This window comes from Manacus candei, unplaced genomic scaffold (genome assembly GCF_025592945.1).
Source record: "Manacus candei isolate 608988 ecotype Guabito, Panama unplaced genomic scaffold, ASM2559294v1 h1tg000166l, whole genome shotgun sequence".
Taxonomy (NCBI): Eukaryota; Metazoa; Chordata; class Aves; order Passeriformes; family Pipridae; genus Manacus; species Manacus candei.
In genome coordinates, this window is record NW_026138214.1 from 175,101 (window position 1) to 197,125 (window position 22,025).

At 55.0% G+C, this 22,025-nt stretch overlaps 4 protein-coding genes and 1 long non-coding RNA gene across 18 annotated transcripts in view; 1 reads left to right on the forward strand and 4 right to left on the reverse strand.

Moving 5' to 3' along the window:
• LOC127463565 (ubiquitin-associated protein 2-like) overlaps positions 1-15,445 on the reverse strand; it is a 28,382-nt gene extending 12,937 nt beyond the window's left edge. For 3 of the 4 annotated variants that reach the window (XM_051773163.1, XM_051773162.1, XM_051773161.1), the window contains exons 1-2: positions 1,355-1,499; positions 805-976 (exon numbers count right to left, since the gene is read on the reverse strand). In XM_051773163.1, coding sequence (XP_051629123.1) covers positions 805-936 — 132 coding nt within the window. In that variant the 5' untranslated portion in view covers positions 937-976; positions 1,355-1,499. Of the gene's footprint in view, positions 1-804; positions 977-1,354; positions 1,520-1,671; positions 1,788-1,979; positions 2,169-2,237; positions 2,404-2,478; positions 2,523-2,737; positions 2,947-11,719; positions 11,917-11,999; positions 12,089-12,165; positions 12,325-12,527; positions 12,608-12,757; positions 12,829-13,187; positions 13,261-13,375; positions 13,438-13,567; positions 13,667-13,841; positions 13,956-14,561; positions 14,621-15,320 lie in introns of those variants that run through there. The other variant, XM_051773164.1, reaches the window with a different exon arrangement.
• A 367-nt stretch (positions 15,446-15,812) lies between these two features.
• LOC127463588 (uncharacterized) lies at positions 15,813-17,854 on the forward strand. The gene is made up of 3 exons (XR_007900890.1): positions 15,813-16,032; positions 16,161-16,235; positions 17,133-17,854. It is a non-coding gene; the product is annotated as an uncharacterized LOC127463588 (long non-coding RNA).
• LOC127463579 (aquaporin-10-like) lies at positions 16,009-18,393 on the reverse strand. 2 transcript variants are annotated; one of them, XM_051773227.1, is made up of 6 exons: positions 17,884-18,393; positions 17,110-17,236; positions 16,877-17,014; positions 16,671-16,789; positions 16,373-16,590; positions 16,009-16,302 (listed from the first exon to the last, which is right to left on the reverse strand). In XM_051773227.1, exons 1-6 carry the CDS (start codon positions 17,986-17,988, stop codon positions 16,014-16,016), a joined length of 996 nt encoding a protein of 331 aa, XP_051629187.1. In that variant the 5' UTR covers positions 17,989-18,393; the 3' UTR covers positions 16,009-16,013. The 2 variants fall into 2 exon arrangements, with proteins under 2 accessions (XP_051629187.1, XP_051629186.1); XM_051773226.1 differs by having other exon boundaries at positions 16,671-17,014.
• A 135-nt stretch (positions 18,394-18,528) lies between these two features.
• Positions 18,529-20,352, reverse strand: LOC127463583 (HCLS1-associated protein X-1-like). Of its 2 annotated transcripts, none has more exons than XR_007900888.1 (8): positions 20,135-20,352; positions 19,863-20,065; positions 19,626-19,768; positions 19,444-19,489; positions 19,232-19,347; positions 19,031-19,162; positions 18,794-18,939; positions 18,529-18,665 (listed from the first exon to the last, which is right to left on the reverse strand). XR_007900888.1 is itself a non-coding variant. In XM_051773234.1 (8 exons), exons 1-7 carry the CDS (start codon positions 20,335-20,337, stop codon positions 18,821-18,823), a joined length of 981 nt encoding a protein of 326 aa, XP_051629194.1. In that variant the 5' UTR covers positions 20,338-20,352; the 3' UTR covers positions 18,529-18,665; positions 18,794-18,820. The 2 variants fall into 2 exon arrangements, 1 of the variants encoding a protein (XP_051629194.1); XM_051773234.1 differs by having other exon boundaries at positions 19,012-19,162.
• A 565-nt stretch (positions 20,353-20,917) lies between these two features.
• LOC127463560 (ubiquitin-associated protein 2-like) overlaps positions 20,918-22,025 on the reverse strand; it is a 31,241-nt gene continuing 30,133 nt past the window's right edge. For all 9 annotated transcript variants that reach the window (XM_051773142.1, XM_051773143.1, XM_051773141.1 and 6 more), the window contains one exon: positions 20,918-21,805. In XM_051773142.1, the coding sequence (XP_051629102.1) occupies positions 21,710-21,805 (96 nt within the window). In that variant the 3' untranslated portion in view covers positions 20,918-21,709. The remainder of the gene's footprint in view (positions 21,806-22,025) is intronic.

Here is a 22,025-nt window from a genome sequence, read left to right on the forward strand (position 1 = left end):
CTGAATGCACTGTACCCTGCTGCTTCTCACTGGGTGCCTCAGCTTAACGCTCCTGAGCTCCAAACGCACACATACTGCTGGCAGAGAGGGCTCATGCTTCTCTCCCAGCCTTCCATCATGTGTGAGTGCAGGCATGATCATCTCTCACCCAACTCATAGCATGGTACAGCCATAGAGGGTTACAAAGAAAGCTAACAGACACAATCTTAAAAATGTACTCAATTATTCTCATGCATTCAGTTGCACTAAAAAAGAAACACCTGGAGATCTTGGCTCTATGTTAAGGTGGTTTTGAAAATCCTTCCTCAACTACCTCACCAGTAAGTGCACAATTTTTATTTCTTTTCGCTTAAGTTACACAAAGCAACATCTGCCCAGGTCCCTGCACATCTCTGACTCAATGCCTCCTTCCCTCTCCTGCCAGTAGAGGCCAGCATTCCATCCCCCAGTTCCATCCAACAACACCAGTTCCCAACCACTTCCACTTCTCAAATTGTTGCAATTGCAAGCCCTGGACTGTAAGAGTTTTTCCTTTCCTCTGAGCAGGAAAGAAGCATGTGTTGCAAATGTGTTGCAAATCAGACAAGGGCAACAGGGGGGGAATTATCCCAATTATTTCAAGTTGAGCAATGAACTTCAGGCCTCTGCATTTGAAGCAGACTGGCAAATTATCTGGCTCTGCCAGTCCCAAGCAGCAAGCAGGTGTCAGGACTGCATTTCCCACATTACCCAAACAGACAGAGAATGTCAGGGAACGAGCAACCCCCATCAAATCTCCGCTGGCAGAGACCAGCATTTCCTTACCATGCTGTGGTGAGAGAAGGAGTTTCCAGAGGCAGGCTGGGACAGAGCAGTCTGCTTGGAATTGCTGAACACCAGTGGCTGGGCCAGAGAAGGAGTCTGGGATGACTCCAGGTTCGCTGACTCGTTCTCCATAGAAGACGGTGTCTTTCCTAGCAGGACTGCAAGATCGATCCTGCGAAGAGAAAGAGGATAACTCAATAAGGTTACCATGAGCTTCCGCTTCCATTACAGCAGAATTCCCCCTCCAGCCTCACACCTTTAACTTCACAAATTGAAGGAATCTTCAGAACATTAACTCACAACTGCCAGTAGCAACCTCAAAAGGAGAGAGGGAGATCAAGCAAGACCCTGCATAGCCTTTGATTTTAAATCATGTTTTTAATTAATTTAACACAGTAAAATGCCCCCAAACCTGAAGAACCAGCAGCAGAGCCTAGGAAAACTCTAATCCAAGATTAGGACCCAGAAATTACTAACTCAACTTCTCCATTTAAATCCACCTCATCTCATTCAGAGCTGCTGCATTTTAGCTAGTCCCCATCCCACCTACCATCATATCGTGCTCCACCTCGTCGAAGAGCCGAGCCAGGCAATCCTCACGGGCCTCAGAGGCACTGCCAGCCCAGCGCAGACGCTCAGACCAGTCCCTGTAGTAGCTCTCCTCCAGGTCTTTGTAAGCCAGCACCAGTGTCCGCAGCCCCTCGGCAGCATACTCCTGCAAGTGGTCAGATCTGGGAGGACTGGTAGACCCTGACGGTGTCCCCAGACCCTGACGGTGTTCCTAGGACAGGGCACAAGCATGGCTCGGTGCTCCTGGGCAGCCACTCTTCCCTCCCCACCCTGCCCCCAGGACCCTGCCCCACACACATTGAGGTGGTCGGCGGTGACGCTGGTCAGGTCCTGGTTGATGGGGTGCAGCCGCTCCAGAAGGATGGTGTCAGCGCCTTTGCAGTACAGCCGGATCTTGCCCTCAGGGCAGCGGACTACAGGGTGCAGGGGACAGGATGCCTGGCTTAGGGGTGAAGGAGCAGGTCCCGCTCTGACCCCCCAGCCATCACCCCACAGTCACATCCCCGTTAGCATGGGACTGGTCCCCCAGCACACCGCACCGAGCCCTGCACCACAACCCCACGCAGCCTTCCCAGTCCCTGTGCCACGCACACCCAGCACCTCACCGATGACAGACATGCGCTTGCGAATGTTGTTGAAGTCCAGGATGGCCAGCAGCTGGTAGGTGATGGCTTGACCCAGCTCGTGCACCGTGATGGTCTTGGGTGTGCGGAACCGGAACACGAAGCCAAAGTTTCTGGCAGCCGTGACCAGCGCTCCCTCGTCCGGGGACTGTGCCTTGTACAACAGCTCCCCTGGGGACAGCACGGGGATCAGTGCCAGTGTCCCACGCCCTACAGGGACAGGTCCTGCCCCATGCCCACCTTCGCTCTTCTCCTCGGACATGACAGTGTGGCAGAGCGAGAGCAGGCGGAAGAACTCGTGCACGTGGGGGTCTCCCAGCTTGACGGCTTCCAGCAGGCTGGGGTCCCAGAACTGGAACCGCGGGTCCGCCAGTGGGTTGAAGGAGAAGTTGACTGGCTCTGGCCTCTGGTGGGGGCAGGGACAGGGTTACTCCCCTGTGGCACGTGGCGTGGGCAGACACCAACCTGGTGGCATCCTCACCTCTCCCAGTTCCGCCTTGTGACCCAGCACATCCTGCACGTCACCTGTGAACCATGGTATTGAGTTAACCACGACAGGGACCCAACACTGCTGCCCCACCAGCAGGCACACCCACGGGGGCCACGGGACAGCAGTAGCCCCACAATGCTCCAGCTGAGCCCTCTTGTCCCCTGGCTGCCCCAAAAGGTCTGCAGGAGGGGAGTCAGTGCACCCCCACCCCCAGGGCAGCCCCAGCATGCTCCAAGCAACCAGCGCTCACCGTAGCTGTGCCCGTTCACAGAGCACTTGCTGAAGACCATGATGTTCTGGGTGAGGGTGCCAGTCTTGTCAGAGAAGATGTACTCCACCTGCCCCAGTTCCTCATTGAGGGTGGTGGTCCGGGCCTCAGCTGGTGTCCGGCGCTTGGCACAGTACATCTTCTTGTCCCAGTTGATGAAGTAGCTGTGCCCAAGCCGGATCACCTCCACGCTGTGAGGGGCACGGCCGGGTGTCACTGGGGCAGGGCAGCACACTGTGCTGAGCCAGTGACGGGCACACACAGCCCCATCCCAGACCCTCAGTGCTCGGGGCACCCCGGCACCCAGGGTGCCCTTCCCCAGGGTTGGCCCGCACCCGCTCCTACCAACAGCCACCGCCAAGACGGGGGCTGGCACCAAGGGGGCAGCCCATTGGGCTCCCCAGGCACCTCACATACCTACGCACCCCAAACACTCTCCCCAGCCCCCAGGGCAGACAGCAATGAGCTAGTGGGAGGGGTGGGGGTGACACGTTCTTACCTCGGGGCTAAGGGTGACAGAACCCATGCTGGGGAACGAAAAGAGAGAGAAATTAAAAGAGAGAGAGAAGGGGACTGTACAGGAGCCTGGGAGCTGTAGGAGGGCAGAGCAAAATAACCAGCGTGCAGCCAGGGTAGAGAGAGACGAGCAGCCAGACACACACAGCCGGGAGGACCCCGAGGGACCCGTGGGGTCTCAGGTCTTGGGGTGTCCCTGAAGGCAGACATGACCTGTCACCAAGACAGCAGCTCACACTCACCCTGCACACACAGCTCTGCTTGTGGGTCTCCATCCCTGTGTTCCCCCCCCCAGAGGGCACCCCTAATTCCTCACATACCCCCCAAACCAGCCCCTCGGCCCCTGTGTTGCAAAGCAGTTTAAATTTAGTAGTAGAATGGCTAAGGCTTAAGTAAAAGGGTAAGGCCTAGAAAGCAACACATTACAGTAGTTAAGCAGCAGCCTTGTTCGTGGGAATAGAATGTACTGAAGAAGTAGAAACAATAATCAAAAGATTTAGTCAAGCATGTACGTAACGATTTGTACCTTAGATGTGGTAAGGGTCTGTGAAACAGTTTCTAGGGGGGTAAGGCAACTTAAGCAGATTTATGATTAGAGTAGATGATTGTTAATTGTTATAAACTACTGCACCTGGGTTGCTATAGAAACTGTAATTGTTTTAGCCGTGAGAATACATGTAAACTTGTTTGTGTATAAAAGCTGAACTGAGAACGAGGGTCGTCGGAATCCTGACTTGGGGCGTTAGCCCGCAGGTTCCCGGGGCCCCGAATAAAGCACCCATAAACCGGCACTCTGTTGGTTTGTGTCTTTGTTTACGGGCAACAGTTTTGGCGACACCAGATGGAACTCCGGGGGTAGCTGGGCGGCTCACGAGCTGATCTACTCCATGCCGGCAACCAGGTGATTTCTGGGGAGACATCGACCCGTGCCCGACCCGCGCCCGCCGGACAACCCTCTAGGTAAGCCCGAAGGTGCTTTATTCTTTTAGGTTTGTTGGTTGGGAGCCTGCCTATAAGACGGGATAGTGAGTGTCCCGCTGGGTTGGGCTAAAGGTACCTTGGTTGGGAAGCCTAGGCGCTGGTCGTAAGACGCGGCGAAAGCTGCGCAGTACCAGCACTCGCCTCTCAGAGGGAGAATCGGCGAGTTGGTTTTGGTTTTGGTTTTGTTCTGGTTTATATTGTTGTGTTATCGTGCTGGTCGTTAAAAGTATTGTTTTGTGTTGTTGTGTTATTGTGAATTTGATGAATTTAGATTGTGGTGTGTGTGTGAGCAAGTAGCAAGCATGATGTCATTTAAAACCTTTAGAGCACTATCCTGCACAGAAAAAGATATCCCTAGCGATTCTCCGCTTGGTTGCTTGTTAAAACATTGGAAGGAAGGAAATTTTGGACAAGAGTTAAGCAAGAAACAGTTGATTGATTATTGTAATAATGTATGGCCTCAATATGAAACAGGAGGAATGCTGTGGCCCAGAAATGGATCACTGACTCTGGAAATTATAACCCCTTTGATGCGATATTTACGAGAGAATGAGAAGTGGGATGAAATACCGTATCTGGATTTGTTTTATTATTTAGAACAAAACACTGAATGGCAAAAGGAATGTGGTATCTTAGTGTTGAAAGAACTGGAACTGGAGGATGATAAATGTAAGAAATGTCAAGAGCGGAGTATAAAGATATTGAAAGGATTGGATGATAAACATGAGCAGAAAATACGGTTTTCAGAACCAGAGGAGGATGTGTCTTTGTTAGTCTCCCCCGGAGTAACTCCAAGTGCGCCCCCGAGAAATAGTCTCCCTTCACGTGCAAGGGCACAATCACACACCATGCCCCCGTTAGAATCATCCTCGGATGAGGAAGAAAAAGGGGGGTGGGAATGTGACAGAACTCCTCTAGCAGAACGGACTCGGAGAGGGTGAAGGGAGAGGGAAAGAAGACGGGGAGGGGGGAGGGAGACAGACGTTTCGCTCTCACCCCCTAGATTGATGGCTCCCTTGCGAGAAGCGGTTGGAGCAGGCAGGGGAAAAATCATGATAAAAGTTCCTTTTTCGCCTAATGATTTACTAATTTGGAAACAGTCAGCTGGGACATATAGAGAAAATCCTGAGCGGGTGGCTCGTGTTATAAAAATGGTTATAAAAACACAAGACCCGGACTGGAATGATTTACAGGTATTAATAGATACAATTTTAGATTCAACAGAAAAAGAAATGGTATTAAAGGTGATGGTGGAGAGAGCAAAGGAAAGGATTCGTACCCTGCCTCGGGCAGCGCGGGGGACGGTAAATGATTTTGTACCGCGGGAGGATCCCGATTGGGACGCTAATAACCCCGCAGATTATAAAAAGTTAAAAATTTACCAGGAATTATTGGTAGAGGGAGTTGTGGAAGACAGAGCCGGCTAGATTCAGACTTAAAGGTTGTTTTGGAAGTAGAGGGGGAGCCGACGGAATTTAGAATGGATACTGGAGCTAGTTTTTCGGCAATGAATGAATTGATGGGGCCATTAAGTGATTTAACCGTACAAGTAGTGGGAGTTTCAGGACAAATAGAGGAAAGAACATTTCTGCGACCTCTAGATATCAAATTTAAGGGAAGAGAATTAGATCATCAATTTCTGTACATGCCTAACAGTCCTGAATGTTTATTAGGAAGGGATTTGCTTTCAGCCTTGCAAGCTAAAATTATATTTGAAAAAGGGAGAGTCAAGATAGAAATTCCAGAAGAAAATTTAGCAAAAATTTTTGTTGTGAAAGAAGTGGAAAAGGAAGAAATACCCCAAGAGATTGAACAGGCTGTTGTACCCTGGGTGTGGGAGACCGGGGTTCCTGGGAAATCTAAAGCAGCCACCCCAGTTAGAATAGAATTAAAAGAAGGAGCACAACCTGTTAGAGTGAAGCAATACCCAATTAGTTTAGAAGCTAGGAAAGGGATAGCTCCAATGATCACACAGTTTTTAATTTAGGGATATCAAAAGAATGTGAGTCGGAATTTAATACCCCCATATTTCCGATAAAAAAAAAAAAAAAAAAAAAAAAAAAAAAAAAAAAAATGGTAAGTATAGGTTAGTGCAAGACTTGTTAACATCTGTTTCTGAGAAATTTCAGTGGTTTACAGTTATTGATCTAAAGATGCCTTCTTCTGCATACCACTGGCACGGGAAAGTTGGAAAATCTTCGCTTTTGAATGGGAGAACCCAGAGACAGGACGAAAGAGACAGCTCGCTTGGACTCGATTACCACAAGGATTCAAATGCTCACCCACGATATTTGGTAATCAGTTAGCAAAGGAACTAGAGGAATGGAAGACTACTCAGGTAAAAGAATCTCCTTTTTCATATATAATACTGCAATATGTAGATGACATTTTCTTAGGAGCTACAGAACAGGGACTTTGTCGTCAGTTAACTATTGAACTGTTAAACATGCTGGGCCAAGCAGGCTACCGAGTCTCAAAAGAAAAAGCACAACTAGTAAAACGGAAAGTTATCTATCTGGGATGTGAAATTTCCCAAGGAGTCCGGCGCCTGGGAACAAATAGAATCCAAGCAATATGTGCTATACCTGTGCCTAGAAATAATCAAGAACTGAGATCTTTTCTAGGAATGGTCGGATGGTGCAGGCTGTGGATTCCTAACTTCGGACTGACTGCTCGACCACTGTATGAAGCAGCAAAGGAGTCCAAGCTAACCTGGGGGACAGAGCAAGAAAAAGCATTCCAGGAACTAAAGAAAGCCCTCCAGGAAGCACCTGCCCTGGGACTACCGGACCCAACCAAGGAATTTCAGCTCTATGTTTGTGAGAGACAGCGAATGGCCTTAGGAGTCCTCACTCAGCGTCTAGGATCCTGGAAGAGACCGGTTGGGTACTTCTCCAAACGGCTAGACGCAGTAAGTGGGGGATGGCCAGGGTGTCTCAGAGCTGTGGCAGTGACGGTCATTTTAATACAGGAAGCACGCAAATTGACTCTGGGAAAACACATGATAGTGTACGTGCCCCACATGGTCATAGCAGTTCTAGAGCAAAAAGGGGGGCATTGGCTCTCCTCCAGCCGCATGTTGCAATACCAGGCTTTGTTGAGAGAACAAGATGATGTTGAACTGAAAATTACTAACCATCTCAACCCAGCAGAATTCCTTAGGTCTACACAGGAAGAAGGCACCCTGGAGCATGACTGTGTAGAGACCATTGAACAAGTCTACGCGAGCAGAAGAGACTTGAAGGACGAACCACTGACAGATCCTGACTGGGAGTTGTTCACCGACGGATCTAGCTTTGTGGAAAATGGCACCAGGTATGCTGGGTATGCAGTGGTCACTTTACAACAAGTGATAGAAGCGACTGCACTACCCCAAGGTACGTCTGCACAAAAGGCCGAGATATGGGCATTGGTGAGAGCTTTAATATTAAGCCAAGGAAGGAGAGTTAACATATGGACTGACTCCAAATATGCTTTTGGGGTAGTTCATGTTCACGGAGCACTCTGGAAGGAGAGAGGACTTCTTACTTCTCAGGGGACAACGATTAAACATCGGGAAGAAATTTTACAATTGCTAGAGGCAATACATAAGCCCTCAGCAGTGGCAATAATGCATGTCAGAGGACACCAGGCTGATCCAGGACGAGAGTTTCAGGGAAATCGATACGCTGACCAAGCAGCCAGGAGGGCTGCGAGAAAGGTATGGACTCAAATGGTTCTTTTACCAACCCGGAATAATCCAGCAATAGCATTCATGGAAGAGAAACCGCATTATTCACCTGAAGATGAGAAATTAGCTGTGATGATGGAAGCGAAGAAAAATATCAGGGGGTGGTATATCACTCCTACGAGACAGGTAATTTTACCAGTCAGAATAATGAAAGCAGTGCTTGAGATGGAACACAACAAGTGCCACTGGGGTGCAGAAGCACTAGTGAAATTCTTGAAAAACGAAATTTTCTCAAACCAGATGTTAACACTAGCTAAAAGGGTGAATGCAATGTGTCCTATGTGTATAAAGAATAATCCAGTAGTCAGGAAGCAAGTACAAATGGGAAAACTACAAGTAGGACAGTTACCAGGAGACTATTGGCAAGTAGATTTTTCTGAGTTGCCTAAGGCCCAAACTTTTAAATATCTGCTAGTGTATGTTTGTACCTTCTCAGGGTGGCCAGAAGCTTTTCCATGCAGGACCAATCAGGCAAAAGAAGTAGTGAAAACCCTTCTGAAGGAAATCATCCCAAGATTTGGAGTTCCCCTAGGGTTGTCCTCTGATCGAGGACCGCACTTTACAGCAGGGATAGTCCAAGATGTGTCAGCTGTATTAGGGATAACATGGAATCTCCATACACCATGGAGACCGCAGTCTAGTGGACAAGTAGAAAGAATGAATCAGACATTAAAAGGTCAATTGAAGAAGATCTGTCAGGAAGCCAAAATCCAGTGGCCCCAAGCAGTACCCCTCGCTCTGCTGAGAGTTAGGATTAAACCAAGGGAAAGAATAGGAGTAAGTCCATACGAAATATTGTATGGCAAGCCCTATCATGCGGCTACTTACCAAGGGGATCCTCATGTAGTGGGTGATCAGGCAGTATTTAACTATGTGTTATCTTTGAATAAGACCCTCACAGCCCTCAGAGGAGCGCTGCAGTGGAATCGGCCTCTGCCCCTGGAGAATCCGGTTCATGACATTTCTCCAGGAGACCAAGTCTATGTGAAAAACTGGTCAGTGGAACCATTAAAGGGAACATGGGACGGTCCTCGCCAGGTGATAATGACCACTTATACGGCGGTGAAAGTCGAGGGAATCGACAATTGGATCCATTACACCCGAGTCAAGAAGGTTCCAGTCTCATGGTCGGTAGAACCTCACTCACCTACAAAGATGGTATTTCGAGCCAACAATTGAAGATTGTGGTATTCCTGGGGTTGATAAGTTTAGCAGAGACCACCGTGAGAATTGAAACCCCAGATCCTTATTTGTTTGTACCAGAACACACTGATGTAAACTTAACTTGTCTGTTTTCAGATGACCAGGGAGCTGAATTAAGAGATGTCCACGTCAAGTGGAGACGGAGAGATCAAGATCGAATCATAACAGAAGGAGTGACAACAGTTTGGGATGCGACACAACAAAAGGGTTATACCGTCCTGCAGGTACCTGAGGTGTCTAAAACCGTAGAAGGGACATACATGTGTGTAGTTTGGATTCAAAGGAGTTTTGATTATGGGTATGTAGAAATACACATGATAAACACAACTCGGGAAATAATGACTAAGGTACAAGTTATACCCCCTAGGAAAACTCGACATGTGAGAGATCTGCAGATTCCGAATAGAGAAATAGAACAGGAAAATTTAATTGTGGGCCTAATTCGAGATTTTGGGAAAGTACAAAACGTTACTAAAATTACTGCATGTCTCCCTATGCCTCATGCAGCAGGAGACCCAATTCCATGGGGAATAATTCCAGTGCCAGAAATACCCAAAATGTTTAAGAATATTACAAGGAATTGCAAATTTGTAACCATCACATGGAGTGAAACGGTAGATGTATGTTTATTAAGTGACAAAATGATGAAGAAGCAATGTGAACAGATGCCGGGATATTTCCGATGGGTAGTAATTGGGACATGGGTAACAAGTGAAACAATTAATGAATTAAAAGGATACTGTTTAGTTACAAATTCAACACACCCATGCTCTAAAGTTCCGGCTTCAGTAAAACGAGAAAAACAAGAAGAGGTCTGTCAAAATATTACCAGTTCTACAACCATGGAAGAATGGCAAACAATTTGGGGACCCAGCCTGCTAGAGACATATAGTTATATTGGAAAGGAACAGTGGTGCATTCACTGGAAGGGGAAAAAGAATCAAACTTATTCTACAGGAAATAGAGGGAATCATAATTGGAGGACAGAAACACATACAAAAGAGGATTGGAATTGTACCCGAATATATACATGTGATACCCCAGACGATGAAATAGGCTTAATGCCAGTCAAAGCCCTCCTGCAGTTAGGATGTGAGTGTCGAGGATATAACCATACTATTAAAGGACATGTGAAAAACATTGATTGTCACACTACTACAGTTAGAAGTCCCGGAAACCTAGTATGGGTCATGGGACATGGTCAATGGACCACCCACATGCCACTAGACGGTCCGGTTGTACCTGTCACACTAGGGATACCTACTCTTTGTCCACTCTGGAGAAAAGAGAAGTTAACACCAGCAGAGATGCGACCACGGGAGAAAAGAGAAGTTAGTAATGACATTAATGACCTGGAACTAACAGATTGGCATGAGCCATCAGCAGGAGTTAAATTCGGATGGGCACTAGAATCTTTGTTTGCCCCAATTTCAACATATCGAAATAGAGAAATATTGTTCAAACTGATGAGCCAGACCGAAAGGTTAGCAGCAGTCACTAAGAAAGGATTTAAAGATCTAAATTTACAATTACAAGCCACCTCTAGAATGACCATACAAAACCGCATGGCATTAGACCTGATATTACTCAAAGAACATGGAGTTTGCGGTTACCTGCATGCAAAGGATGAGCATTGTTGTGTACACATCCCAAATGTCACTCAAGAAGTAGAGAAAGATATTAATCAATTAGAACAAATTGACGAGAATGTTCATAAACTGCAGAAAGAAGCGGAACACAATTGGATAGGACAATTATTCAGCTCCCTAGGTCTCCATGTGTCAGGATGGATATCTTCTGTTATCCAGTACGGAATATTGATTGTAATAATTGTTGTCATAGCCATAACTGTTTACAAGTGTCTTTTAGGAATGATTGTAAAAGAAGGTCAACATACGAGACGAATCATGAAAGCTATAACAAGAAAAGAAGTAATCTCACCGCAAAATGGATCACCTCCCATCCATCAAGAAACTGCAACCTGAAGATTGCTGTATTTGAGCATCCTTGCAAGCAAAGCCTGAAGAATGCTCAAAAGGGGGGACTGTTGCAAAGCAGTTTAAATTTAGTAGTAGAATGGCTAAGGCTTAAGTAAAAGGGTAAGGCCTAGAAAGCAACACATTACAGTAGTTAAGCAGCAGCCTTGTTCGTGGGAATAGAATGTACTGAAGAAGTAGAAACAATAATCAAAAGATTTAGTCAAGCATGTACGTAACGATTTGTACCTTAGATGTGGTAAGGGTCTGTGAAACAGTTTCTAGGGGGGTAAGGCAACTTAAGCAGATTTATGATTAGAGTAGATGATTGTTAATTGTTATAAACTACTGCACCTGGGTTGCTATAGAAACTGTAATTGTTTTAGCCGTGAGAATACATGTAAACTTGTTTGTGTATAAAAGCTGAACTGAGAACGAGGGTCGTCGGAATCCTGACTTGGGGCGTTAGCCCGCAGGTTCCCGGGGCCCCGAATAAAGCACCCATAAACCGGCACTCTGTTGGTTTGTGTCTTTGTTTACGGGCAACACCTGCCCTACCTCACGTAGAGTGAGATGGGCACCACAGTGTTGAGGATGATGATGTAAGACCAGAAGGAGAGGAAGCCAGAGAAGAAGGCACTGTGCACCCCCTCGTCCCAGGGCAAGTAGATCTGGAAGCAGACGCCCACCTCGTGCTCCCAGATGGCATTGCCAATGGCCAGGATCACTCCCATGCACACCAGGAACCCAAAGATCTGGGGATAGGACAGGACAGGACAGGACATCAGAGCCCTGACTGGGCCAGAGCCAGGGCTCCCAAGATCTGCCTTCTGCATACCCAGAGCACCAGTGTGTTCATCAGCCGGTCAATGCTTGTCCGCTTAAATTTGGTCCGGCCACTGTTCTGCATCAGTTTTGTGTCGGGCCCTGGGGAGCAGGAAGGCATCAGGGGGGTCTCTTCCTCCCCTCTGTGCAGTGCAGCTGCAGCTGCTGCCTCAGCCTACCTGCGAAGATGACGAGGCCAAAGCACCACTCGGTGTTGCGCAGGACACAGCCTCGCAGCAGCATGTTCTGGTTGCTCAGGGGGTACTTGTTCTCCTTCCAGTACAGCGTCCCACCAAACTTGTCAAGCTTGTTGTTGGGGGATTCACAGACCACCTCGCCTGGGTGCAGGGGATGGCTCAGCTGGGCCTTGCCTTCTTCACATGGCCAGCTGCATCCAGTGCCCCAGCACCATCCCAGGTGCCCCAGAGATCTGCTTCAAGCCGCAGGACAACGCCGTGTGGCTGATCCTGGTTTCTCCAGGGTGGTGGAGGAAGGAACGTGGGGGCTGCCCCGTGGCAGAGGGCTGGTCGCGGGCACTCACCGTCAAAGCGAGCCAGCTTGCTGGTGTCCCCCAGCTCCGCGGTGACAGGTATGGCCTGGCGCACCTTCATGTTGGTCTCTCTGCAGGCAAGGAGGCACTACATTAGAGACAGCCTGGCAGGGAGGGCCTTGGCAGGTGCTGCCTGGCAGCTCCTACTCTGCCCACAGCCCACTCTCTCACTCCCAGCTGCTGCCTTCCCCCGGCCCTGCAAGGTGAGCAGGGGCACCCACCCGTCCAGCTCTGCAGTCTCTATGTAGCACAACCCATGGGGTTCGCTGCTGGAGAGAAGAAGTAGATCGGCCTGCTGGGAGAGATATGTGAAGGGCTGCACCGACACCAGGGCTCCACGACACCCTCCCCAGGGAAGCTCCTGGCCCCTGGATGTCAGCAGGGTCCCTGAAGCCTCTGCAAAGGCCGTCCCCAGCCCATCCCTTGCACCCAGGCCTGGCCATCATTGCCCCAAGCACCCAGATTCCCAGAGTTCAAACAAGGCTCTGACTCTCCAACCTAAACACAGCTTCCAGGATGAGGAGTCCCTGATGTCCCCACCCCAGGAGGTGATGGAGGAGCACAAAGACAAAGTGGGTGCAGCACCATGTCATTATGCAATCCCTATATGCCACCCAGCTGGGACCATCCTCATCTCAGGGCCGCACTCACCGCCACAAACTGGTTATTCTCCAACTTGATGATGTCTCCAACACGTACATTCATCCACTGCTCCTGCCGGAGGCTGTGCAGGGACAGTGGACTGGAATCAGGCAGGAGCCCTGCCCTGCCCACTGCCCTGTACCACATCCCGCAGGGCCCCGGACCCCTCCCCACTGCCCCATCCCTGTGACACTCACACTCCACCGATCAGCACCTGAGACTCCCGGTTGTTCACCTGGTTGTCGCTTTTATGGCGGAACTGGAAGTGGGGGGAAGAGACAGCAGCATCAGCTCCTTGGGGAGGGGCTCCTGTGCCCCCCCCCTTGCAAATGCCACGGCCCTGCACCCCCACACCAGGGTCCCAACCCCCTGTGAGGGAAATCACTCACATAGTCATCAGTGGCGTCTTTGACAGCTGTGATGGTTAAGACAAGAACCAAAGGCACGATGGTGGTGAACCAGGAGAGTGAAGAGATCTGTGGGATCAGCTGGGGACAGGGAGCAGGAATTACAGGAGAACTGGCCAGCCCCAGGCCCATGCCGCCCCTGCTCAAGGGTGCCAAACCTCCACTATTCCAAGGAGTGGGCGTGCCTGGAGCCCTCCTGGATGCCCAGGTAGGGAAGGAGAGTGTGAGGAGCTCTGCCTGCCCCCCCAGCACTCACCTGCAGGATGAGGAGGAAGAGGAAATAGGTGTTGGCTACTTCCTGGAACTGCTCAAAGAGGTTGACAGGCAGGAAGGTGACAATGTTGTACTTTGAGGTCTTGATGCAGTTGCTCTGGGGACGGATGGGGCAAGAAGGCAGTTCACAGGCTGTCGAGGCCCCATAACCCCCACCCTTGCTCTGGAAGGCAGGGCTGTGGCTCACTGTCCTCTTTGGGGGGCTCTGGGCAGCAGCCTGGACTCCCAGCTCCTGTCCCTGCACTACCTCTGGCACCTTCCTTGGGAAGCTGATTCCTCTGTCTTGGTCACCAGACAGGGCCCTGCCTCCTCCAGCAGTGCAATGCAAGGGTTACCCCAACCCAGACCCCCTGCATTCCTCTCTGCAACCAGCCTTGGAACAGCCAGGGATAACCTCCAGCTTTAGGAGGAGGCCAAGGTGAGCGCTGTCCCTCCCCCAGCACCTCTGGAAGCTGGTCCATAAGGGATGAGGGGCTGAACCCTTCACACAGAGCGCACTGTGTCCCCTAGCCCCACAGCTCCCTTGCCATTAATGTCATCAGCACAAATTTCTCAGGGACAAATATCTATTTTTTTTGTCATAACAATAGATATGCCATAACATATCTATTTTTTTGTCATGACCTGTGGGTGACTCAGGCCTCAGCCCCCCCAAACTTGCCCAAACACCCCTGGGAGGGGTTTCAGCTCCCCTCTCACTCACCGCATACTGGAACCTCTCGTTGTACTCCCGCGCGTTGGCTCGCACTCGCCGCTCCTCCTCTGCAACAGAGCGCCCCATCAGTCCTGTGCACCCTGAACACCCCCTGAACCCCGACCGGCCCTGCATTCTGACACCCCCTGCACCCCAACCCCCCTTTCACCCTGACACCCCCTGCACCCCAACCACCCCTGCACCCTGAGAGCCTGCCAAGCCAGTCCCAGAGACCCAGAACCCAGGGAACAGAGAAGCTTCCCAGCTGTGGCCTATGCCAGGACCTGTACTCCTGCACCTGCAGAATCCCAGTGCTGCTTATCTGTACTCCCCACCAGCAAAACCTGCACCCCCAGGCCCCCCAGGCCCGCACTCCTAGACCTCTGCTTATTTGCGTCCCCAGAGCCACAGATTCTGCACCCCCCCATGTCTTGTTTGTCTGCTCCTCCAGCTCGGCACCGCCGGGGTGCCAGACCCTTCCAGCCCTGCACCCCCAGGATGCATCTCTGCACCCCCAGCCCTGCTCATCTGCAACCCCACAACCTCAGTTTAGAACATCCAGATTCTGCACCCCTAGACCGCATCTCTGCTCTCCCAGACACCCAGACCTGCTCAGCTGCACCTCTGGATCCACAGCCCTGCACCCCTAGCCCCCCAGATTCCGCATCCCCAGACCTGCCCAGTCCTGCTTGGCCGCATCCCTGCACTCCCATCCCTGCACCCCCGGCCCCCACTTCTGCTCCTCCGCCGTGCCCACGCCGCACCCACCCGGCCCGCCGCGGACGCGGACCCGCGGCCACTTCTCGGGCATCTCCCGGGGCACCGTCATGGCCCGGCCCCGGCCCGGCCCGGCCCGCGCTGCCGCAGCCGGCCCGGGCCCACCCCGCCGCGTTACCGGGGCAACGGCCACACCGGGGCTTCCTGGGGCCCGATGGGCCCCGCCGCGGCCTCCCCGGGCCCCACCGCGCCCCCGGCCCCGCTCACCCGGGGCCCGGCGGGCCGCGCACCGCTCCATGTCCCGCGGCCCCGCAGCCCATGGGGAGCGGGCGGGCGGGCCGGGCCGGGCCGGGCCGGGGCCGGTTCCGCTGCCGCCGCCTCAGCTCCCCATGGCCGCGGCGGCGCCGGGCGGCGGCGGAAGTGCGGGGTGTGGGCGCGGGGGAGCGGCCGAGCGCGACCCCGGAGGGTCCCGGAGCTCAACCCCGCGGGTGCCCCGGCCGGCGGGGCGGCTCCGGGGGGGCCCGGGGAGCCGGGTGGGTCCCGGAGGGCCAGAGACAGCCACAAGGGATACCAGGGCGCAGTCCCGGGTCCCGGTGGGACACTCCCCCCACTACCAGCGTGTCACCCAGGCTGAGGTCTCTCTGCAGCCACGCCTGGCTGGCCTGCCCCCCGCGGGGGGCTTGGAGCCGCTGCCTCCCCCATACCCCTGCACACCCACGTCTAGAGACGAGATGCCGCATGACCTCAGGACTCGTTTAATAGTGTGAGGGGGATGGTAGTGGGGACCGTGCTGCTGCTGTGGGGTGGTGGGGGGTACCCGGTAGGCACTGTTCCCCCAGTGTCCTCCTTGGATGACACCCCAGCGTCTAGGTCAATGTTTTTGTTCTCCAGGACGATGGAGCCCTGCTCTTCCAGGGCATCGCCGTCCTCCTCCGGGTAATGGAAAGCCACGAAGAGCTGGTACAGGTATGTGCCCACGGCGGACCCTAGCAGCGGTGCCACCAGGGGCACCCACCACCACCCATTGCCCCTGCTGGAGAGGAGGCAGGGTGAGCAGGGGGTCACCTCTGCCACCCCCACCTCACCCCCTTCCCTCTACCTACCTGAAGACCTCCGGGCCCCAGCCTGCCAGGTAGGTGAAGAGCCGGGGCCCGATGTCCCGTGTGGGGTTCAGGGGGCAGCCGCAGTTGGCGCCCATGGCGACTTCGATGGAGAGCACCAGCATAGCTATGACCACTGGTTCTAGGCCCTTGGGGACACCCTTGTTGCGGTTGTCCATGACACCCATGACGCCTGTTAGCAGCACCCCCGTGCCAATCACCTGCAGGGTGACATGGCAGCTCAGCACCACGGGGACCGGCACCATTGGAGAGGGCTGGGGGAGCTGACGGTGGCACCCACCTGGTCCACGAAGCCGTTGGCGACAGACACGTAGTCAGCTGGGTAGGTGGCAAAGATGGAGGCAGTTTCCCGGGGGCCGGACACGGTAAGGGTGCCATTGCTGTAGTGCCAGATGGCATCTGTGGGGCAGAGGCAGAGCCTGTCTGTGAGCCTGGCCAGCCTGGCACCGCCGTGGGGTTCCCCAGCCCGGTGCTGCCCTCCCATACCATAGTAGAGGACGTAGACAGCTCCGGCAGATAGGAAAGATGCCAAGGCCTCCACGAGCACGAAGACGGGAAACTTCCACCAGGGGAACTGCTTCGTCAGGCACATGGCGAGGGTGAACGCCGGGTTCATGTGGGCCCCTACAACCAAGCAGGGAGAGGGGCTAAGAGGAAGGGGTCCTGGGGGACTCAGAGCTGGGGGATGGCAGGAGCTGGTACCCCCTCCTCAGCCTCACCTGAGATTCCCCCTCCTATGTAGATGCCCACCATGACAGCCAGGGCACCTGCCAAGTAGCTGGTGAGGATGTCCCCCTTTGTCTCTTCGCTGGTGACCCTCTGTGCGGCGCCGCCCAGGGTGATTGTCTGGAGAAGAGGGACGTGCCCATCTCAGCCCCACCAGCCCTGTGCTGAGACACCGCCTCCACTGACAGCACAGGGCAGCGAGGCGAGGGCTGTGCCGGTGCCGCCTCTGTGGTTTTGCTCCCCGTCCTTGGACATCGGACAGGCACTGGCAGGGAGGCGCTTACTGCTCTCACTTGTGGTTTTGACAGCAAAGCAATCAAATTATTAGCAATTAAGTGAACTGCTTCCCTGGGGAGGTGGTGGGGAAGAAGTGCTACGGCACAGCCATGGGGACACCATTTGCCATCGTGGGATGTAGCCCAAATGCCAGGAGCAGCTCCAGAGCCCCAACCTCTGCCTACTCCAAGGCAGGAGGAATTGTGGCACGTGCTGCCCGGTGCCACACCCTGATTGCAGCGGAGCCGCGGCACAGGGCGGGCCATGCCACGGGAACAGGGTCCAAGTGGAAGGACAGGCAGTGCTGAGTCGCACATTCGAGAGTGGCGCAGCGCCGAACACCCCCCACCCCAGCAAGGGGCAGGCAGTGGAGCCCTGGGACCCCTGGCACCTGCCAGCACCCCACCGTCAGCCCCATCCTACCCACATGACCCCCGCATCAGCCCTAGCCCCCCCGTTTGCCCCCCACAGCCAAGCCCAGCCCCGCTCACAATGAGGACAAAGGTGCAGAGCAGCTCAGCCAGGCATTCCCGTATCAGCTGGTTCCGAATTCGGAGCAGACGCCGGACCCTAGTCAAGAAGGAAGCAGAGCCCATGGTGCCAGCTTGGAAGGGGCAGCTGTGACAGCGGTGGCAGCAGTGACAGTAGTGCCTCGATCCCAATGGATTTTATGAGCTCTGGGGCCAGGTGGGTGATAATGTGTAGACTTTAAACCAATCAGGGCCACACCGAGGGAGACACCTGGCAGGGACCGGAGTCCCACGTGGGGCTGGGGAACCTTGGGACACCTCGTGACAATGCTGCACCTCAGTAGGGCCAGGTCAGATCCCCAACCAGCCACAGGGAGCCCTGACCTCACTCAGGTGAGTGGGCACAGGCGTTTCCCAGCCAGGAGCCCCCTTCTCCCACCACATCCTTGCCCAAGCTGCAGCTGCAGTCAGTGCTAATGAAGAGGCCCTGGCTCAGCACCAGGCAGTGAAATAGGAGAGGGAGGTGAGCAGGGAGCAGTGCAGGCACAGGAGTCTGGCAACCACCTGCATCCCTCAGGCAGCCCCCCAAGAGCCACCCTGGCAGCCAGGGCAAATCTGCTTCCAGACCCACGAGATTCCAGCCTGAAGGAGCAGAGCAGGTCACTGTTTAGCATAAATAGACTTTATTGCTCTGTACACGCACGCACATTTGGCCCCCCACGGGGGTTCCTGTGGCTCCACAGCACTCCTGAAGGAAGGCAGCCCCCAGGCCAGGTGCCAACTCCCAGGAGGATCTGATCCACCTACAACAAAACCAGGTGGTGAGAAGACGCTGCTGCCCAGTGTCCACTTCGACAGCCCCAGCCCCTGAGCCGTCCCCACGACCCTGGGGAGCCCCGGGGTCCATCGCCCCTGCACATGTCAGACGTACTGGGTGCTCAGCCAGGGCCGGGCACAGCTACCAGCTGGAGAACCAGTGTCGGAGGAAGCCGCTCAGGACAGAGGACGGGTCGCTCGGATTGGGAGGGCGAAGCTCGTCCCGCCGCGGCCACGAGTCTGCAAACTGCGCCAGCTCCCCTGGAGAGGCAGGGAGAGCCCCCTCAGCCGGGTGCCTCCCGCCCCTCGCGCCCTCCCCCGCCCCCCACTCACGGTCGTCCATGTTGAGCACCTCCTCCCGGTAGTCCTTGCCCTGCCCGTCCTCCTTGGTGGTGGCGATGAAGGCCTGGTCCCCCCTCCGGCGCGTCACCGTGGTCTCCCGGCGGCCCTGGCTGTCCTGCACGGTGCGACGCTCCTCCACTGCCTGCACGGAGTGCCGAGCCCTCAGAACCCCCGACCTCGACCCCCTTCAGGCACCCGCGGAGACACTCACCCCGTCAGGCAGAGTCACTTTGGTGACAGAGACGCTCTGGAAGTAGGAGCGGGACTTGGGCTCGTTGGGTCTCAGGATGGTCCCCAGCCCCGCGGAGAAAACCTGGGAGTCCAAGTCTGAGGGGAGATGTGACACGGTGGCCGCGTGTGTGGGGACACGCCCCGGCGGCCGCGGCAGCGCAGAGACCCCCGGGCCCCACTCCCAGCACACACCTTGGTCTTCCTTGAGGCCGGGAGGAGCCGGGCGAGCATCTTCCAGCTGCAAGGCAAAGCCACGCGCCGGTGACGCGGGAAGCAAACCCCAACACCAGGGCAACACCGCGACAAGCACCGAGCGGCACCAGCACGGTGCGACGGCTGCCACGGCGGAGGCGGACCCCAAACCCCTCACCCACCCCCAGGGAGGGTCTCCAGGGCCGGGCCGGGTTTCTGGCGCCCTCGGGGCCCGCCGGGGCCGCGCTGGCGGGGGGGCTGTCCGGATGTTTCAGCATCGAGTCCCGCAGCGGCCGCCCCTCGCCGGGGCCGGGCAGGGCGGGCGCTGCGGAGCAGGGGGAGGTCGGTCAGGCCGAGGGGCTCCGAGCGGCCCCCACAGCCCCGCTGAGCCGTGCCTCCCCCCCCCCCCCCGTGCCCACCGAAGAGCTGCGGGGGCCCGGCCCAGGCCCCCCCGAGGGCCCCCAGGAGCTCGCCCATGTCCCGGAACAGCTCCTCGAAGGTTCCGTGCGACGCGTCGGGACTGAATCCGAAGCCGAAGTCCTGTGGGGGCTGCGCCAGGCACGGGCCGTCATCCTCCTCCTCCTCGTCCCACGCCGCGCCGCCGAACAGCGGGTCCCGGGGCCTGCGGGAGCGCGGCACTGAGACACCGGGACGGGGGCTGTGCGGGCAGGGCCGGGCGAGCTTGCGGTACCTGCGCCGCCCCGGGAACCCGAAGAAGCCGCGAAAGGCGTCGTAGAAGCTCATCCCGCTCCCGGGCCCTCCCGGTGCCCCGGGCCCCGGGGTCGCGCGGCCGCAAAGCGCCGCGGCCGCAAAGTGCCGCCGGGTGTCGTGAGGCGCTTTGCGGGGCTGGTCCCGTGTCTCCCCGGCCGGGCCCGGGGGCAGCGGGGCTTCCATCCTGCACCCCTGGCGTCCTGCGGCCCTGCGCTGTGCCCCCAGCTGAGCTCCGCTGGCCCAGCCCGATGCCCTCCTGCTGCCCCACTAGGACCCACAGCACGGGGAGCTCCGGCTTTGCCTCGCCCCCCCTTCCCCCTCCGAGCCCTCGGCCCCTTAACCATGCAGCTCAGCAGCCACTGCCGGGACACCCGGGCCTTCCTGCCACCCTCGCGGTCCCACTGCCCTCCCCAGCGCCCGAGACTCCCCTCCGTGACAGCCGAGCCTGTCCCGAGCCCCTCCTGGGGACGTGGGGGCTGGGGTGGAGCCCCCAAGCTCCGGGAAGAGCAGTGGAAGGGAAAAAGTGGAAGGTGGGAATCTCGGGGAGAAGGACTCTGACCTTGTCCCTATGCTGGCATCCTGCTGCTGCCCAGAGCTGCAGCCGGGAAAAAAATCCACAAAACGAGGGGACAAAAAAACCCCACAAACCAGCAAGACAGTGGGGAGAGGTAGGGGAAGCGTTGCCACCCCCGCCCATCCAGGGCCTCCCACCCCCTGCACCAAAAATAGGGAACCAGGCTGAAAGGTGGAAAAAATACACACATCACTTTGTGATCTTTATTCTCTTCAGTAAATCCCTGCTTGGGACTGCAGCTGAAGGGACCAGGTGGAACCGAAAAATACAAGATCTGGACTGCATAGAAAAAAAAAAAAAAGAAAAAAACCCAACCCAAAAGCAGAAGATACTTACAGCGTGCAAGGGGAGCAGGACCTGCACTCAGGGCCCGTGAGGAGGGGGGGGCGCGCAGATGGAGAATGTAAAATACGGGGGGGGGGGCTCTGTCAGACAGCAGTGGAGGGGGGAGGAAATGAGAGAACTAGAGGACGGCATGGGGTTTTTGTTTTTATATACAAGACACATTTATCCATTAAATTTAGAACACGGTACAAAAAAAACACTTCAACTAATTAATCTTACAATGCTGCTCATATCAATTACTGGTCTTATTCCTAATAATAAGGGGGTTTGCTGTAGGCGACTCGCAGCTTCCACTCCTTTGGATCTGAGAGGTTCTGGGGCAGCAGGAGGGGAGAGGGGACAGAAAGGAGTAAAAACCAAAAAAGGCCCCTACGGCAAACGGTTCAGATCTGAATGCAGAGAGAAAAAAAAAGGGAAAAAAAAAGAAAAAATACAAATTCTATATTACATACAACAGGAAAGTGGCTGAAGACAGACAACGCAGAGGCGCCTGCGGCCTGCCCTGCGGGGCCCTGCCGGGGTTGGGGGCCTGGGCGCTCCCCACCACAGGGCTCTCTCCTCCCTGGGATCCTTCAGCATCATCGGGGTAGCTGGGATTCTCTTCCGGAAGCAAAGTGGTGGTGGGGGGGCCCGGCCTCAGTTGGCACCCCAGCTGTAGCTGTTGTAGGCAGATTTGTTGGCCTGGGATTTCTGGGGGATGGAGCTGCCTTGGCTGCGCTGCCCGGAGCCGCTCTGCAGGAAGGGGCAGAAGGAGAAGCGGGTGGTGAGTGTGGGGGGGAACCGGCCCCAGCCCACTCTGCAGGACGATGCCTCAGCCCTGCCAGGCACTGCGGCCACGGCGGCTCCTCGGCGTCCGCTGCTCCGCCTCCGCCCAGCCGAGCTCCCAGTGCTGGGGCACTGGGGCTGTCTTGTTTGTGCCCCGGCAGCCCCAGCACCCTCCCTCTGCTCCATG

Coding starts and splice junctions, on each gene's coding strand:
- LOC127463579 (XM_051773226.1), bottom strand. CDS start 17,988: ATGGGCTCTGCTTCCTTCTTGACTAGGGTCCGGCGTCTGCTCCGAATT. Junction 16,591..16,670: donor CCAACGGCTTCGTGGACCAG/GTGGGTGCCACC, acceptor GTCACCCTGCAG/GTGATTGGCACGGGGGTGCT. Junction 16,303..16,372: donor TGGGGCCCGGAGGTCTTCAG/GTAGGTAGAGGG, acceptor CCTCCTCTCCAG/CAGGGGCAATGGGTGGTGGT.
- LOC127463583 (XM_051773234.1), bottom strand. CDS start 20,337: ATGGAAGCCCCGCTGCCCCCGGGCCCGGCCGGGGAGACACGGGACCAG. Junction 19,769..19,862: donor CGGGCCCCCGCAGCTCTTCG/GTGGGCACGGGG, acceptor CCTGCTCCGCAG/CGCCCGCCCTGCCCGGCCCC. Junction 19,163..19,231: donor AAGTGACTCTGCCTGACGGG/GTGAGTGTCTCC, acceptor CACTCCGTGCAG/GCAGTGGAGGAGCGTCGCAC.